The sequence below is a fragment of the Mesoplodon bidens genome, assembly GCF_964165515.1.
Source record: "Mesoplodon bidens genome assembly, chromosome: 1".
Taxonomy (NCBI): domain Eukaryota; kingdom Metazoa; phylum Chordata; class Mammalia; order Artiodactyla; family Ziphiidae; genus Mesoplodon; species Mesoplodon bidens.
Window position 1 is genome coordinate 11,568,678 of NC_138176.1, and position 18,736 is coordinate 11,587,413.

Here is an 18,736-nt window from a genome sequence, read left to right on the forward strand (position 1 = left end):
AATACTAAACTCAGAGGGCATTTTAGGAAGCATGCCCAGGAGCGTGCTTTCTCTCAATCTCCCCCATGACTCCAAAGCCAAACCCTCTCCATGAACCAATGTGTTCAACCTAAGTCTCCTTTTTCTTTCCTCAGGGCTGCTGTGACAAATTACCATAAACCTAGTGGCTGAAAATGAAAGAAATTTCTTCCCTCACAGTTCTGGAAGCCAGAAGTCCAAAATCAAGGTGTTGGCTGGGCCACAGTCGCTGTGAAGGCTCCAGGGGAGGCTCCTTCCCTGCCTCTTCCAGCTTCTGGTGGCTCCAGGTGTTCCTTGGCTTGTGGCTGCATCACTGCAATCCCTGCCTCTGCCTTCACGTGGCCTTCGTCCCTGCATCTCTAAGTCTCAATGTTCTTCTGCCTTTCGCTTACAGGGACATCTGTCATTGGACTTAGGGCCCACCCTAAAGCCAGGATGATCTCAGCTTGAGATCCTTAATTACATCTGCAAAGACTTTTTTCAAATATGGTCACACTCACAGGTTCTGTGGGCTATATAGGACTTGGACATATCTTTTTGGGGACCATTATTCAACCCACTAAAGTCTCCAGCAAACTAGAGGAGAAAATGAGTTATTCATTTAAATGAACGTGGGCTGTGAACACCTCGTTGTATTTAATCACCTAAAGCCCAAGACACTATCGTGTTAGAGGCGGGCATGAAGGTCAGCTAAGTGTCCTTGAAGAAGCTGCTGAGTCTGTCTTAAGCTTCACTGTCCCTGTACACAAAGTGGGGACAACCGGACCTGGCAGGGCTGTGGCACAGGTTGATGGAGATCCACTTAGAGGGCCGGGCACCTCTATATTGTGGACAGGCCCTAATCTCTAATGACTCTGAGCAAAACGCCCAACGACCACTCTGCAGGAAAGGCCGTCCAGTTATTCCCTGATCCAGCCCCTATCAGGGTATGTATTAGGTACTTAGAAGAAAGAGAAAAGATTAAGGTAACAAGCTCGCCAAAGCTAAACAACGATCAGACCTGTGGGGAATCAAGGCCTCCGGGTCAGGAGAGCAGGCTGTCCTCTCCCAGGTGGTCACCTGTGGGCCCGCTTCCTCTCCAATGATCCCAGAATCACCAACCTAAATATACAGCCTGCCACTACCCGTGGACTCCCCAGGACACGAGCGTGTCTCACTTATCTTTGTGTCCCCAACACCTATCACAGTCAGTGCCTGGCACCTAAGTCACTCAGTAAACACTGAAGGAACGAATGAAGACACAAACCAGAACGCTCTGGGAACCTCAGCCCTGAGACTAAACAATGCATGGATGACTGGGGTTTATTTGAAGCATGATACCAAGTACTTGACAGATACTGAATGGACTAAATAAGATAATGTACCTTAACATCTGGGCGTGGCAGGAGCTCCAGAAATGTCAGTGATCCTCATCTCTTATTTTAACCCTCACTCCAACCAATAGGGGAGGCCTTATTCCCACTTTACACAGCAGGAACTGAGGCACAGAGAGGTTAAGTCACAGAGCTAGGACCTGGCAGAGTCAGGATTTGTCACACTTTAAAGACCTGTATGCTTTGCACTATACCACACTGCACCTGATTCATGTTATTTATTCTTTGCTTCAGGCTGGTCCCAGCTCACATACCCATAATCAGACTATATATTAGGGAGGGTGTATGTTCATTTATATATATATATATATATATACATATATATACTATATGTTGGTACACACACACACATACACTACCTTCACTGAAGGAGTAAACTAGACAGAACACTGAGCTGAAAGGCATAAGGTCCCAGGGAACATGGTTAATTCCCTTGCACTGTCAAGTTCTGATTGGTACTGCCAAAGGGTAAAGTGTCACATGTTACACTCTGCTGAGTTCACAAAAGCAACATATACAATGTTTTGTAAACTCCAGAGCCTTGTCCTCAGGCTCATTATTCCTATTAAATGTCTTGTTTCTAAGCCAACCAGTGAAGAAAATTGAACGGTGCTCGACCTTGGTGTATCAACTCTTTTCCCTCCACCTAAACTCCCGAAGAAAGTGATCAGGAGACACGACCCAGGAATTAGAGTGTCCCCGCCACTGAACTTACAGGAGGAATGGATGCTGGGGAAGCTTTTGCGGCCCTCGGACACCAGATCGGGGTCACCTGTGCAGTGCATTTCCGAGTTCATCACTCCATCTGGAAAGCAGCGGTAAAAGAAATCGGGGCGAGGTCTACAAAAGACACCATGGACATTTTCAATATAAAACGCTGCCATCACAAACAAACCCCAAGCTAACCCCGCTGTCCCCTGCTGTCCTAGCTCCTTCTGCTGCCATCAACAGCGCAGCCTGCCCCGCCCCGAAGACACTATGGGCTTAGGCAAAGCTCAGGCTTTGGGGTCAGAGAGATCTGGGCTGGAACTCCCACTCTGCCACTTACTAGTTTCATGACCTTGGGAAGGTCATGTAGCCATCCCCCACCCCAGCCTCAGTTTCCACATCTGTAAACAAGGGAGATCAATACCTACCCAAAGGTGAGGTCCTGCAGGTCAAGTGAGATGACTTCCAGGAGCCACCTAAGCCCAGGGCCGGCAGAGTAGAGGGTAGTTCCTGCCTCCACCTATGGGTCCGCTACTCGGAGGCTGCTTCCAGGACCCAAGCCTCCAGGCTCCTCGTGGCCCTGTAGCTTGAATTTGGACGGCCAACTGCCTGCCCTTCCTTAAATAGCAGGTCTCACTTAACCTCACTGAGAGGACCTGGAAGCTCAGCTCCAAGATGCAGAGCACACGGTCGCCAGGTCGGCTCCTGGTCCAGGTTGCGGGGGAGGCGCTACAGGGAGGAGGTTATAAGCCGGCCCCGAGGCCGAACCTCCTGCCACAATCACGGCTAACGTGTACTGAGCACGTACTGCATACCAGACCCAGCACTAAGCACCGCCCATGGGTGCATGTTTTCTTAAATTTTATTTCCTTTTAAAATTTTTATTGGAGTATAGTTGCTTTGCAATGTTGTGTTAGTGTCTGCTGTACAGTAAAGTGAATCAGTTATATGTATACTCAGATTCCCCTCTTTTTTAGATTTCCTTCCCAGTGAGGTCACCACAGAGCACTGAGTAGAGCCCCCTGTGCTAAACGGTAGGTTCTCATTAGTTATCTATTTTATACATAGTGGTGTATATAAGTCAATCCCCATCTCCCAATTCGTCCCACCCCTCTTTCCCCCTTGGTAACCGTAAGTTTGCTCTCTACATCTGTGACTCTATGTGTCATACGACTCTTATGACAACCCTGGGGCAGGCCCTCAGACCTCCTTCATTTCACAGGTGCGAAAATGAAGGCTCAGAAAGATTACACTACTGCCCAAGGTCACACACAACCAGTAAGTGGCAAAGACAAGCTCTGAACCCCAGCAATTGGATTCTTGTACCTACACAGCTCACCCCATGCTTGTCCACCTCACTCAAGTGTGGATTCTCACACAGATGTGTGATGGTGAATTACTTCACATTAATTCAACTAACCTTTGCCGAATGCCTGCCGTGGACAAGGTCTTGCTAGCACTGTAAACACAGTCCCCCTTTTCTGTACGTACTGGGTTACAGTTCACCCAGACTGACTCACTGGTCCTCCAGCTCTGGGATCTGGGCCCAATAACAATCTATCGGTATCTGTAACATATCAATTATCAGTAATCTATCAGAACTGCTGGCTTACAGTCTCTCCCCTATGTGGCTAGTGTTTCTCCAAGTGTGGCGATTCACCTACTGAACCAGAACCTCAGAGCGGACACGGCCTGGGAATCGGCATTTTATCAGGCCCCACAGCAACTCTAAGCCTGGAAAGTTGCAAGGACACTGCAGCCCCAAGCCATGCACTGCCCAATCTGTAACCCTCTTCTGCCTCCTCGATGCCTGGCCAGCACCATGCACCAAGTATTTACATGATCACTGATACTGAGGTTCCAAGAGGGGAACCAACCTGTCCAAGGCCAACAGCTAGTCAGGGCCAAGGTCAGGTCCTGAATTTGGGCCTTTTGACAGTTCGTCTCTACAGAGATTAGCTCCCTGCCAGAGCGGCTGAGGGAGGAGGCAAGATAAATGGAGAAGAGAAATCACTTCCCAGGGGAGTCAGAGAAATGTGCCATGAGCCAAAGCTCAAATGCCAATCCATATTTCTTATTCCAAAGAGACCGATAAAGAAGAAAGCTTATTTATTTTTTGGAGGCCAAAACTGGCAAGTGAATGGGTGTCCGGTGAGGCCCTGGAACATCAGTGGATGGACCAGAGATGCCAGCAGTGAGTGGGCTTTGGTCCACAAGAAAGTATAGTCAGTGGATACTGCTTTACTATTGATGCCCTGCTTTCTGAAATACTGAGTTCGTAATTCAAAGGAGAGGAAAGATCTGTGTTGAGGACAGAAATCTCAGAAGGACAATAACTTAAGGGAAAACCAGAAGAGCTCAAATGTGTCCCATCCAGTGTCCTGTGGCCAAGGCTCCTACGTAGACAACCTTGAGAATCAAAGCCACTATTTGTTTCTTTTTTGGAACTTACCTTCCCACTATTAATTTAATAGTGTTTGTGCAGACTCCATTCAAAGCAAGAGCCAAGGACACGGCTACAAAACAAAACCAACAGACAGAAAAATAACCAGCAGGCTCGCAAATCAAAACCATCATCATCATCATCGTTATCATCATCATCACCATCACCTCTGTTCCATCATACTACTATTTAATTTATGACCATAGAAATATAAGCGAATACTCTAAAAAAGGGAGGCAAGTTTGAGCAGCTAAAGGAAAATGTAATTAGAACAGGACTTTGGAGAGTGACTCAAAAAATTCCAAGCCCCTGTGACATGAAATTGATCTCCCCTCCTTGAATGAAATTTTCAATATCACTGAGAAGCCCATCTATCATGTTCTGGCCTGATAGGAACAGATTTAATAGGACAGCACGTAGAATCCCTTTTACTGGTAGCAAGAAACATAACTTTTTTATTTCCTTCTGGCAATCTTCGCAGACACAATTCTAATCAGAGCAGCTGCTGGAATCCTACTGCAAGTAGGACGTGCCCACTCAGCCGTCACCTCCTTGTTGACCCGTCTCCTGCTGACGGCTGTCCGCTTGTTATCAAACAAATCACCGTTTCTGAGAAGGTGAAGTGTCCCCAAAACCTCGTTCGCTTTTGAAAAGATTTGCCCAGGTGGTGCTTCCTGCCACCTGAAACAGTAGGCACTTCTGGATTACATGCTTTAAAAATAGACAGCACAGGGACTTTCTCCCAGCAGCTTGGAAGGACTTTGCTGGATGAAGCACAGATCGTCCAAAGGGTGCAGATGAAATGAGTCATGGAGCTTTCCCTGCAAGGACCCTGCACCTCTCTCCTGTGTTTATCAAGACTGCACAAAAGGCAAGTCAATGCGATGGAAGGCCAAATGCTTTGCATAAGCAATAAAAACCTATTGATGCCCCGTTCCGTTGCTTTGTTGAATAATAAAGCATATGAGTTACGATTTCCCTTTGGCAAGTATTAACTGTTCGATACTAGCTGAGATTTACGTAAGAAAATAGCAGTGGAGGGCCATTATCGGAAAGGAGCTGCCTGGAGCAATTCATGGTCATCAAGGGAGACAAATGAGTTATTCTACAAACAGAAAGTACTGTGAACAGTCAACAGTCACCAAGGGCACAGGCCGCTGAGGTGGAGACAGAACGCACCTGCTTTTAACAAGTCATGGGAGGCAAAGAGAACGGGAGGGACCAGTTCAAATGAACACCTTTGTCAAAGGGAAACTAATCCCCTAAATGCGGGATGGGCAGCACTGCCATACCTGACTGTGGCAGCAAAGGAGGGATGGGCCACCGGGGTGGAGAACAGAGCATGAGTCAGCAGCGTGGCACCACCTTTAAAATACCAAGCACGCAACTGGGGCATATAAACCGGAAGCAAGAGTGGGGGGACTTGGAGAGATATGAGTACATTCTGCACGCACAGATCCCTCCTTCCTAAAACGCGGGCTTCCCTTCTTTCTCACAAGCTCAGAGCACTGCTGAGAGGTCTCCTTTGCAGAGAGGAGGGAAAATTCCCTGGGCCATCTTCACTGCAAAATCCTCCCAGAGCCACGATAATTAACAGGCTGTGAAATAGCCCTGAGATGACAGAGGTCTCTTCTTGTCAGGGCTAGTCCAGCGGGCTCACTGTTGTGTTTTCCCAGAGGGGCCAGACTCTCTCGTATCCTGGTCCTAGCACGGCCTCTACACAGAGAAGGTCTCTGGGACGAAGCATCACTAGCTGATCTCCCAGTGCCCTTGGGGAACTTCAGAGACTGCTACATCAATCCAGAAACACCATACATGTCCTCAACCTCTGCACCGGCTGGGTTTACTGGAGCACAGAGCAGTTCTCTGAAAAGCTTCAAGTAGCTGAGCTAGAAAATGTGTGGATGTGATATAAGCACCAACAGCTGGCAGCTTCACTCTCTGATCCAAAAGCCTGAAGGAGACAGAAGAGAGTGGGGATCTGGAGCGACAATATTTAGGGTGGAAGTCATTGCAGCCCTCCGGAAGTAAAATGAACTGATTATTATGTTCATCTGAATAGCACAACCCCCAGGGGGACCAAGGTAGGGGACCTCTCACTGATACCAGAGGGAAGGCTGGGCTGAGATTAGATGCGTGACAGGCTGGCCAAGCAGGAAATGAATGGCGCCAGTCATGGGGGCAGGGGGTGGCTTCTTGATTAACAATAACCCAGGGGGTCTGGTTCCTAAGGGCTGTGTTTACAGCATCCCACAGCACTGCGGGCTTGAGAGAAGAGTCAGAAAGACAAGCCAGACTGTGTCTGATAAAGAAATTCAAAGCAGTGTGTCATGTGAGTTGGCCTGCAAGGGGCCTATATGGAGGGCACTCCTGCTTATAAGCACCCCAGAGGATTAAGAGGGGCTTTTGTTGCTGTTACTTTTGTTGTTGGGAATTCAGCATCACAGTCCTTCCAAAACACGGTTCTTGGGCTTCCCTGGTGGCGCAGTGGTTGAGAGTCTGCCTGCCGATGCAGGGGACACGGGTTCGTGCCCGGGTCTGGGAAGATCCCACATGCCGTGGAGCGGCTGGGCCCGTGAGTCATGGCCGACGGGCCTGTGCGTCCGGAGCCTGTGCTCTGCAATGGGGGAGGCCACGGCAGTGAGAGGCCTGCGTACAGCAAAAAAAAAAAAAAAACCCAAAAAACAAAAAAGAAAAACCAGGGTTCTCCATTTTACAGACCTGGCTGTTCTGCAGCCAAATCCCTTAGAGCCCGATGCTGGGTGGGGCAGGCCTCACTTGTCCAAGAGCAGATGCACAAACGGGGCTGCTGTGGACAGGCAGATCAGGGGAGCTCTGGGGGTTCGGGTCTGCTGAAGATGCCTGGGTAAAGAAGGGACCTCAGCACCAAACCACCCTCACTGCGAAAGTCCTGCATCCCAGGTAACGGTGGAAAAGCTACACCTAGTTTTCTGTCCTTGGTTTTTAAAGATCACTCTCCCCACCCCCTACTTCCAAGGCTTCCTAAAAGCAGCCATTTAAAACAAACTGTGTACAATGGGAGGTTCTTCATCATTTTTACAAGGCAGGCGCTCATTTATCTAGGCAAACAGAACATCCAATGACTCCGCCTTCTCTGCTAACATATAGGAGGCCGGGTATGGGGTGCAATTTTGAGATGTCATCCTAAGGGAGACTTAGCTGAGAATGAAAGGTCTAGGGAAAATAACTGTAGGCTACTCACTGCCATAACAACAGCCCAGCTCCAAAAGCAGGCAGTAAATTATAACCATAACCATGAAAGACAGTTCCTACCCACAGTCACATATCTCGGGACTCCGTGTCAAGGGAGCGACTAGAATAACAAGTGAAGCAGAGGGATTTCCAGGTCAACTGAGAGGCCTCCTAAAGGGACATCTGGGGGACCGCAGTGCTCTCTGTCCAGATGCTCGAGCCACATGTGGGAGGGCACCTACGCCCTTCCTGGAAAACCTGACCTTTCCAGCACCTCAGCTGAGGAGACAGAGACCATGTGACGACCAAAGCTTCAAACCGCAGTTAAGCAGCCGGGGGTACACACCTGACTTCAGGGAAGGCATCCACAGGCTGGCCAGAGACTCGGGACTTTTGTGTCCAGGCTTGAGAAACGAGTCGAGCCAGAGTCTCCACCTGGGAAGTCTAGACCACGAGATGCAGTCAACCTTCGAGGTGGCACTGGAGCTGAACGGTCATACAGGTGTGGGCCGGGGGCACCCACCACTGCAAGCCCAAACCTCACACAGACCAGAGGTGCAGGCAGCAGGAACGCCATCCAGACAGGAGACTGAGGCAGGGAGGGAGAGGAGAGGAAGGGCACATCGCAGAGAGGAGGGACCGTGAGGTGGCAGGGGCACCTCCACCCCTCGTGGCCTGGATACCTGCTCCGTCCCCACGAGGCTCCTCTGTCCTTCTTTTCCCTATTCTTGGATGTCTGTGAGATTGCTTGTTATAGCCCTGTAACCAAACCTCTAATTTATTTGATGTAATTTCAGAGGAATTCTGTTCTTCTCAACTAGCCAGAGCCTAACCAAAGCCCGATTATGTAAGAATGTTCCCTGTCCCTTTACTGCTCTGCATTCCCTAGATCTCACCCTCACCCTCCTTCCCTTACAAAGAACAAGGGAGACCATGTTTCGTTACATTTTCATTTCCTCAAAGCTCAGTAATTAACAAACATAACCTTAACTTAAGAATCTCATATTTCCAGATTTACTACCTAACTGAATGGTGAGCCTATACAACACACCGACAAACACAACGTGTGTGACGGATTGGGTAAATTTAACGTGTGATGTCAAAAAATATACCTAATTCAGTTTTCCTAACCGTCAAAAAAAAGCTAAAAACCTGGCCTCCAGGTAGTTTATTTTGAAGCCAAATAGTTTTGCTTTCTCTTAGTGTTGTCATTTATTCAGTCTCTGGATTAATATGCAGATCAGAAAAAACATGGGTTTAACCCTAAAAATGTCAGACTCATGTCACATGCAGATATGGCTCAGCTTGGGGAGAACTGATAATAATGGTGTTATAATCAATGGCAAAGATTGGAGCATTCTTTCCATAATAACAGTTGGTTAACTGCCAAAATGTCCCCAAACTGAAGATGAGTTATGGAGTTTGTTTCCAATTTATATTATATTTTACATCTGCTTTTGCACATTTTTGCCTCTAGCCAATGGTGATTGGTCAAGGAGCCTGTGGTTGATTTTTGAATTGCCCTTAAATATGGGCCTATTAGCCACAAATGTGGGGCTGGACAGTCAGTGGTGACAAAGTTTCAGATTCACTCTCCCTTACAGCCAAGAGCTGCCCTTCTGGTGTGCCGGGGAAGCACAGAGCTCTGATGGGGAGTCTGACACTCACTTCCAGCACAAGGGGCAGCAGCAATGGGCTGACCCTGAAGATAAGGTACTTACCACCTGTGCACTGGTTCTTCTTAGGGGTAAAAGTTTACCTTGTCTTGTGTTTCCAAACTTAATTTGACGAAGAGAAAAATCAGCTGGGTGCAACTGAGACTTTCAAAATCTAGCGACCTCAATAATTAAGTTCAGCCCCATCCCCTAAAGCAGGAACTGTGAATACTCTACCTAGGAAGGCTTCCTTAATTTCAGTCTTGTCTGTTCGCCGGATAATTTTCACCACACAAATAACAGCCAGAGGTGTGAGGAAAGAAATTGCCTGGAAGAAATAACAAAGAATCCCTTATGAGGACAGCAGTTTGCTATCAGAGGGCTGACTGATAACTAGTTCCAGTTAGCTTCGTTTAGACTCACTGGTTGAATGATCTTACTGAACTCCTGACCTCACACGAAGAAGGATTTATATCTATACTTAGAGACTCCACAGACTTGAAAAATCAGAGGTCTGATTATGGGTTATAACTGATTTGTAACTGCTGGGAGCCACATTTCAAGTGGTGGCTTTTTAAACAGAAAAGAACAGTCCATAATTATAACAACCCATCTTTGTCAGTAACCCTCCTCCCGTCCTCCCCTGCAGAGGCGCGGAAGAACCCTTGGCCTCCCAGCCTCAGCACTCTGGCAACATGGGAGCACATGGGACTTGCTTAGAGTCGATTGATTCATTCCCCTTTGGTGTTCTTTTGTCGAATATTCATTTCCACTGCAAAGCAGAGGTTGGTCCTTTTCCGTGAAGTCTCTCCTCTTCCCTTCCTCCATCCCCTTTCTTCCCCTGGACCAAAGCACTTGGGAGTGCAGTAAGTGCTTAATGAACCAAGCTGGTGGGATTCAGACGCAAGCGACACTCACTACTGAACCTTCTACGAGGCAGGAACTATGTTTGGGTACCGTCAGGTACTGGAGTCTCTTAAATCCTCACGCTGGCTTTGTGACAGTTCTTTGCCAAGCCTGGGGACTACATGAGGTGCCCAAGGACACATAGCTGGTGAGTAGCAAGGCCAAGCTTTGGAGGTCAGGTTTTCTGCCTCTCAAGTCTAATCTTTACTCAGCATTGTATAATTAGTCCATTGTTCTCAACATTCCAGCAATCAAGAAAAAGGTATTTATGTTATTTCCTTATGATTATAATGTCTCAGGATAACAATCAAAAGGGGTTCAATATCTCGCAAATCTACAATCGGGTCACAGATGGTGGTGGGAGCGGTGAGGTGTGTCACTATTAGCCAACAGCGTTCCCACTTTGGGAAATCTCCACCTGGGCTCTAATCGGTGTCACTTTTTGGAGAGGGGCTTTCTCTAACAGGACTAAGGCATGGCTAGAAGATACTCTCCTTTTTTAAAAAACAGAATCCATCCAAATGCACACAGTCTTTCAAAATAATTTCGGATGCCCTGCACACTTGCTACAGCCAGACTGCCAGAGCTCAGAGCGTCTTGGGGACTTCTCTTTGGGAGCTGTCTTCAGAGACAGTTCCTGAGACAGGAAAACGCTTCTCCTTACTGACTGGTCTCTCTCTGACCACAAATGGTTAGTAACCAGCTTGATGAGCCTCCTTATCGGCAGTGGCCCTGAATGACTTGGCTATTAAAACGCCACATCAGTAAGTCCTATCACCACGAGGGTATTCAGAAGACTGTGACACGGTCTAAGGGCAGCTGTACAAGAGAAGATTCAGAACCGAAGCAGAGGATTTCCCCAGGGGCGGCTCCAAAAGGCAACACTCGCTTGTGAGTTAAGAGTTCCAGCAAGTCTGTGAGTTTCCACGCGTGCCTGGGTGGCTCTCACACCTGCATACCTGCCGGGCTTGTCACAAGGCTGCGTCCCTCAAACACTCATACAGGACAGGTCTGGGAATCTACACTGTGTAACAAGCATCTCAAACGATGCTGGGGACTGAGAAACACCGCATCAGTTTTGACTCACACATTCAGTGTTTAGAGAGCAATGGCTGAAGCCCCTCCCTAGGTTAAGTCCAAAGTTACGGTCGAGGCCAAAGATGTCCTGAGCTTTCGGTTTCCTCTCACTTTGGGCACCAGAGACCAGCTACCACCCCCAAACAGGAGAAAGCAGCTCACTGAACAGTGAACAGTGCTGCAATGACCCCCCCGACAGTCAAACCATAAATATGAGAATGGAGAACTGAAGAAAATACTGTAGGACAATCCCAGCTGGCACAGTCTGAGGTTATTAGACAGAAATGGAACCGCAGAGAAAATATGAATCGGGAAGACTTTCCCTCCAAGGCTCCAGAGGCTGCCTCCAGGAGATGATCCCGAGCAGGACTGTGGTGACCAAACAGGAGATGGGGCACCGTGTGGGAGACCGCAGCTCCAAGCCTGGGAGTCGGAGCTGGGGAAGGCATCAGAGCTGCCCGGTGGCTCCAAGCTCACAGCTTCAAGGCCAAGGGGGTCCCTCTTAGCACTGCTCGCTGCCTCAGCTCTCCGGCTCTTAATTACATCCCCAACCAGACAGCACTTTAACTCTCCTGAGTAGATGCACGTTGGTCTGTCTTCTACAACCAAGGACAAACTGCTTCCTGGGCCAAGGCTAAGCACCAGGAGGGCCCAGGGCTTCCCATCTCACGAGCTTCGCAGGTGAGGAATAGCAGCCATCAGGCTAGGGTCCCAGCCCCCGCCCAGGTGGCCGCAACAGAAATGTCTGCACGTGACTGTCAGGGGTCTTTCTCTGCTCCTCTCATACTAACGACATCTGGGTTCTGGTCTCGCTCCTTCTTCCTGGAAACGTATCTGCCGTATCCTCGGGCCAGCGCGGTCCTCAGATCAGGACAGAGACTTACTTACATGTACCACCTGCTGCCCCCAACTTTTTATAACTCTCTTTCAACCAGAAGTTGGAATTAAGAGATGAGCCCCAGAAGCCAACACGTTAGGAAAACAACTTCCTCCGGGGCAAAAGCACCTCTGAACCGAGTGAAAGAATGAAGAAAAAAGAAGCACCCCACTTTCACTCAGCAAACCGGACTGAGTTAAACCGATGCCCGCCCCTTCCACGTTCTGACAAACGCCTTTAGAAGGCACCGTTCTGCTACCCAAGCCCATGGAGGAGATGAAGACGGACACAGAGACACAGGGGTGGGAGTGGTTACTTCTACCTCCAAACAGGTGTGGAGATGGAGGACAGAAAGGGACAGGCAAAATTTCCCCTGGGATTGCTTCCCTTAGATTAACGTTTCCATGGCTTAAAAAAAGTTGGAAAATCCTGGGAATGGCCCAGTGGGAAGACAGTGAATCATCTGTGCTTATTAAATGGGACCTGAGAGAGACCAGGACGATGAACTCCAGCCACTCACTGCTTCAGGATGCAGGGAACATACTGAGCCTTCTCTGTGCTTGAGTTTTCCCCACTAGTTATGAGAAAAGGGCTGCTCTTCTGAAAACTCTCTAATGACATGGTCTGTTACAGGCACTTTGTGTAAATTAACTCATTCAATCCTCACAGCGACCCTATGAAGCAGGCTCCTTACTTAATGGATGGAAAACTAAGGCACAGGGAGGTTAAATAACCTGCTAAAAGTCACACAGCTAATAAGTGGTCAAGTGGGAATTTGCACTCCGTCTGTTTAAATCAAGCTCTGTGCTTCTAACCCGTGCTGTAGCAGTTCTCACCTCAAAAGCAAGAAGCATTAATAAAACATGGTAAACACCTTTACTCTGGCGTTAAGGAAGGAAAGAATGGGGCGTGTTTCCAGGAACATGGATGAGTCACAGAAGTGTTCGTGGCAGCTGTCACGGATTAAGCACCTACTACGTATTCGGGCCTTTCCTCACATTGTCTAATCCTCTAGCTACTCCGTTGGGGGAAACATCCTCCTTGTACAGAAAACAAAACTGGAACTCAGGGAGATAAGGGAACACACAAATGCACGCAGCTACTGGGACCCTGACGCTCCAATCTGGGCTGCCGTGCTACCTGGGTTGGAGTCCTGAATCAGAGTGATCAGCTTAGCCCAACAGCCTCATGTTACAGATGGGGAAACTGAGCGTGAGATCCTCTTGTATCAGAGAACATCTTGTCAGCTGCTAATTAAATGTGCTACAGAGCACCCACATAGCAAGAGAACATATAAAAGTCATTAGGCAGAGCCTGGGATATGGCTGGGTTTGCATGATGCGCTTCCACAGGCAAGGAAGCCAGAGCTCTGTGGAGCAAACTGAATGTGGGGAACAGACTCAGATCTAGTAGAACCTGGCTCATGCCCCAGCTCTGATATTTTCAGCTCTGCGACCTTGAGTATGTCACGTAACCTATTCACCTTTGAGTCTCAGTCTCAGTGTCCTCATCTGTCAAATGGGTATAGTGATGATATACATAGCAAAGCATGGTTGCAAGGATTTAAATTCACTGAGTAGTTGTTGAATGCTTCTTATAGATCACACCCTAAGTGAAGTGTTGTAAGTCTATCACCCTATTTGAAGCTCTCAACACCCTGGGGAGGGAGGAAAGTGTTGCTAAAGCCCCCTTTTTACAGATAAGGAAACTGAGGCGCTGAGAGCGGAGGTGATTTTCCCAATTCACGAAGCTAGTAATTAGCAAAGCTGGGAGTGGACCGAGGCCGTCCACTCTAGAGCCCCTGCCAACTGCTCACCCATGAGGCCCAGCAGAGAGTTAGTATCCAGGAAATTCTGATTGTTGTTCCCAGGGAAACCTGTAAACAGATGACCAATGCCAGGATCCTGTGACCAGACATATGGGAATAGAGCGCTTTAAGCTCCAGCCCATCTGTGCAGGGAGGTCAGGCGCAGGGCAGAGCCCTATTAGCCCAGGCGCCTTGCCTGTGCCCTACAGGACCAGTGTCTCCAGCAAGGGCCCTGCCTTGTGCATCCACCAATGAAACCAACGCGGGAAGTGCCGTCCGTCCCGGCCATTGCTACACGCAGACAGTGGGTAAACCTGGGCACAGATACAAGGCACTGTGTGGCCAGCATGTGTCTGGGAATCTGCCAAGCATGGAGCAGTGTGTGTGCAGGGAAGGGCATGAATGTGCCAAGCACTTTTTACCACCGAAGCCAGGGCACCTGATGTTAGGGTGCTAGCCAGAGAAGAGCCTGTCCCTGGGGTTCATCCAGATCAGACAAAACTGTGGGCCCAAAGTGCCCTAATTCCCAGCATCTGACAGAAAGGTGTGCTGCGTGGTGCTTCTAACAACTCAGGACGAGCAGACACGTGGGAAAGGCCCTGCTGTGGGCAAACAATTATAGCCCGTCACAAAGCTGAGAGTGAAGGCTTTTCAAAGGTGTCTAAAAATTAAACTATCACAAGCCAGCTTTGTCTCCTTTCCTTCCCTTCTCCCCCCAAATTGACTTTATTTCCATCTTCCTTAGAAGCATCCTATTCCAGAATAGAAACCCCTGTTATCAAATCAACACAATCTCAATAATATTCTACAGAAGTACATCTTCTGGACATATCAGTATCGTGGCCAGAGCAAAACGAGGGGCAAAGGACAGGTCTTGGGTACATTTTTTTTAAGCCAAGGAAAGAAACTGGGAAACACTCACCATTCCTTCAGTTCCCTACCTGAGTCCTGCCTGTCCTTCAAGGGCTTTCCCGTGATGCTGAACCATCTGACTCATGTTCACGTCTGTGTCCCCACTAGACTAGAAACCACACCCTATTCAGCTTCGCGCCTCCACTACCCGCCGCTGGGCTTGGCTCAAGGAAGGTGCTTCGTAACTTTCTGCTGAATGAGCTACTAATTAACTTACCTGAAGCTGTCCACAGTCTGCGTGTATCCCTGCCACCCTCGGCCCCGTGCAGCACACAGCACTCCAAGCAAATGCCTATTCGTGGGGCCCACGCAGCCCTGGCTCCGCTGTGTCTGTGCCTTTACACCTGCTCTTCTCTGTGTGACACACTGCACTCACCACCTGTCCACCTCACCTGAGCCCCCAAGGAGGCAGCACAGGCGAGTGGCTCCAAGGCCGTCTGCGCTCTGACTGCTGGCATTCAGATCCTGGTCCAGCCACTGATGGCTGTAAACCTTGGATAAGCTGTTTAACCTCATGACAGTTTCATTTTCTCCACTGAAATGATGGGATAACAAAAGTGCCAACCTCAAAGGATTGAGAGAACTCACTAAGATGCTGTTTGTAAAATGATGAGCGCAGTGCCTGCATGCAAGAGATGTTGCCTGTTGTTGTGACTACATGATGATGATGACGATGAGGAGGAGGATAATGATGAGGATGATGATGAGCATCCCTCAAAGTTTACCTGAGCCTCTCCTCTGGCTCTTTCCAGATTCCACTTTGCTTTAGAGTACCGTGTCCCCCAGGAGCCTGCAGGGGTCAAATCTGATTTGACTTCCCATCACCTGCAGTTCCTATGGCTTTTCTCACCCACATCCAGCCCCTGGAAGCGTCCTCCGGACACACAAAGACACGACTACTACAGACAACAAAGAGAGTACTGAACAGCAACACCCAACACCAAGGGAGTCTTCCTACACCAAAAAGTAGGCTTTCAAAGATGATCTGATAACCTCCACGTGTTCAGAAAGGAAGCATGACCTCTTCTGAATAAGGGAGCAGCTGGTGGTTGGGAACAGCCAGGAAATGTTAAGTCAAGACTCAGTGTGTGAGAAAAGAGTTCTCAGCCTGCCTCTCTGGTCCACAGGAGCTCAGAGTCAACAAGGGAAACAAGCTCCTGGAATCAAACGGTCCAACCACACCCAAGTTTCATGTTGACGGATATAGTCACCTCAGCTGATGGTGCCAAGGACAGAGGAAATGCCAGCCAGGGGCTTCTTGGAGATGTCATTACTCCTCACTTAATTCCCTAACATTCTGATATTATTTTTGTGACATTTGAACAAGTAGCTCCTTTAAAACACACACACACACACACACACACACGCACGCACGCACGCATGCGCGCAAATAGGCACAACTCCAGAGACACTGATTTCCCAAATAAAGAAACATCTGGGTTATAGCAGCTGCCTTTAAAAAACACTTTGGTTATTAGACAGTTAGCAAGTTTGCCTTTATATTAAAACATCCTAAACAGAAGCAGAGGAGATCCCAGGATTCTGTGTATGCATTAAATAATGAAATTTGAGCTTTCTAAGGAAACCAAGCTATTTTTTGAAAACAGTGAAAATATGTTCTATTACAAATTCTTCTATAAACATCAGAAGGGTTAAAAGGATCAAAAGCAGACAAGTGATGTCTTGTATTAAACTCTTAATAAAACCCAGGAGAACAAACCTAATTTATGTGGTGACAAAGCGTTTTTCATCTTGCGCTACACATATTCTCAATGTATGTACTGCTTTCCTTGTGTTATTACGGAATCGGAATCGTACTAAGTCTTGTGACCAAATGAATGAAATTCATCAACTACTATTAACAAAACAAAAGGTTGAACTTATTTCATTAGGAGACGAGAGGGTATGAATCAGTGTCTGTGGCTGAATACCCCTCTCTTCTCCGAGAATCACAGCACTGAAGAACTCCTTTACTGCTTCCTTCCCTTCACTGCCAGCATGCAAATGTGCTCCATCCTACTTGTGTCTGCAGCCAGAATATTTGTGGCGTTTTTATCTAGACTTCAAAACAATCCATTGTTCACAAATCTAGGACACAGCCACAAATTTCTCACAATATCCCAAATGAACATTCACTCCAAATTGGGTTTTACAGTACACGAAATGTGACATCTTTGAAAACGTAAACAAGTGATCAACAGAAGCTTCCCCTATTAAAACCCTGGAGTAAACTAGTTAGACACACACCAGTTACTTTATTTCTAGGATTTATGGAAGATTTGAGTTAGAGCAAAAATGGAAAAAAATCTGATTTTAATACTCAAGTGTAAGGTAATACCCTACTCACAAGCACCCTACATTTTTCAATTTCCCCGATCTTTACAAAAATCCAGTTTATTTTCCAGCAGAAAAGTAATTATGAAAAAGCAATTAAAATAATACTGTGATACTCATGCAGTGTTCCGGGCACTTTGGGATGTTTGCAGACACAAAGATCTTTCCAATCATCACCGATGAACAAGATTTCCTCCACAAAATCAGAGGGATTTCTTTCAAAATGCAAAAATATTCCTCATGTTCTCTATAAAAGCTCTGGAACAGTCATTTAAGTTCCCAGAGGCAAGACACACAATGGCTGCTCAATAGGAATAAGCTTCAAGCTACAAGGTTGCCCATCCAGAAGCTGCATTATTGTTCTGTAACAAGAGGGAGCTTCAATATTTCCTCTGCTACAGAAAGGCCTGAAGGCAATTCTCCAGAAGCCAGTGAGCTCCAGCAAGGAGTCCTGGACACTCGGCTCCTGACTGCAGGGCAGCCTCCTGGCTACGAGCAGGGCTCAGAGCTGGCTGCTCGGATGTGAGTCGTGGCTCTGCTGCTCTCTAGCTTGTGTGGCTTTGGGCAAGTTCCCTCATCTCTCTGGGATGCAGGTCTGCACCTGCAAAATTCGGGCAACAATGACATCTTCCTCACGGGGATACTGGGTGGTACTAAATGAGATAATCCTTTCCAAAGCCCTCGGCCAAGGGCCCGGCACATAGTAGAGGAAGTGTAAGAGGCTGTAATAGACAGGGGGCAGGGCCAAGAGGTAAAAATGTCCCCATATATCCACCAGCTATGTGGATGCTTGCCCATTTATCCTAGGACCAGAGATGCTGTCAGGGGTGAATTACACATAGTGGTCTCGTCACTGGTCAACTGACCAGCAAAACCCAGAAAAGCGGTTACCTGAGTACAGCTAAATTGAGGTTTTTTAAAAAACAGATGGAGCAGGAAACTCTGTTCACTAGTTTCTCATCTTATTTTACTCTAAGTAGTTGGAAACAACTCGGGTTTAGCTCAGGTAAGCAGGGCCCTTCTTTTCCAAAGCGTCGGGCAATTGCTTCTCACATGACCAAGCGGCGACCATCCTGATCTGGAACTGAATTTTAATTTGATGGGCAGCTCGCCTCTTGTTTTTCAGGCTGCTTGCCATCATCAGCAGGGGTTGGAAATGCAGAAATGAAAACCCATTTGGTTCATACTTGGGAGAGTGGTCAAATCAGCCATGAAATCATGGTACTTACAAACATGAGGCGGGTAGGTATGTTGTCTGACTGCACCAAAGGATTTTTATAGAGCCAGATCTCCTCCGGCTGGATGACTCTCTGGAATGGATCCAAAAACTCCGTAAAACTGAAACGAAACAAAGAAAGAGGCGTGAGGGCTGAGCACTGGAGAAGGTGGCTGCTGCACACGCTCAGGTGGATG

At 47.8% G+C, this 18,736-nt stretch overlaps 1 protein-coding gene across 3 annotated transcripts in view; it reads right to left on the reverse strand.

Moving 5' to 3' along the window:
• The window catches only part of PLPP4 (phospholipid phosphatase 4), a 127,616-nt gene that overhangs the window by 63,393 nt on the left and 45,487 nt on the right, over positions 1–18,736 (reverse strand). Inside the window, exons 2-5 of one of the 3 annotated variants that reach the window (XM_081242504.1) lie at positions 18,553–18,661; positions 9,648–9,738; positions 4,552–4,615; positions 2,107–2,231 (exon numbers count right to left, since the gene is read on the reverse strand). In XM_081242504.1, coding sequence (XP_081098630.1) covers positions 2,107–2,231; positions 4,552–4,615; positions 9,648–9,738; positions 18,553–18,661 — 389 coding nt within the window. Of the gene's footprint in view, positions 1–2,106; positions 2,232–4,551; positions 4,616–9,647; positions 9,739–18,552; positions 18,662–18,736 lie in introns of those variants that run through there. The other 2 variants (XM_081242506.1, XM_081242505.1) reach the window with 2 other exon arrangements.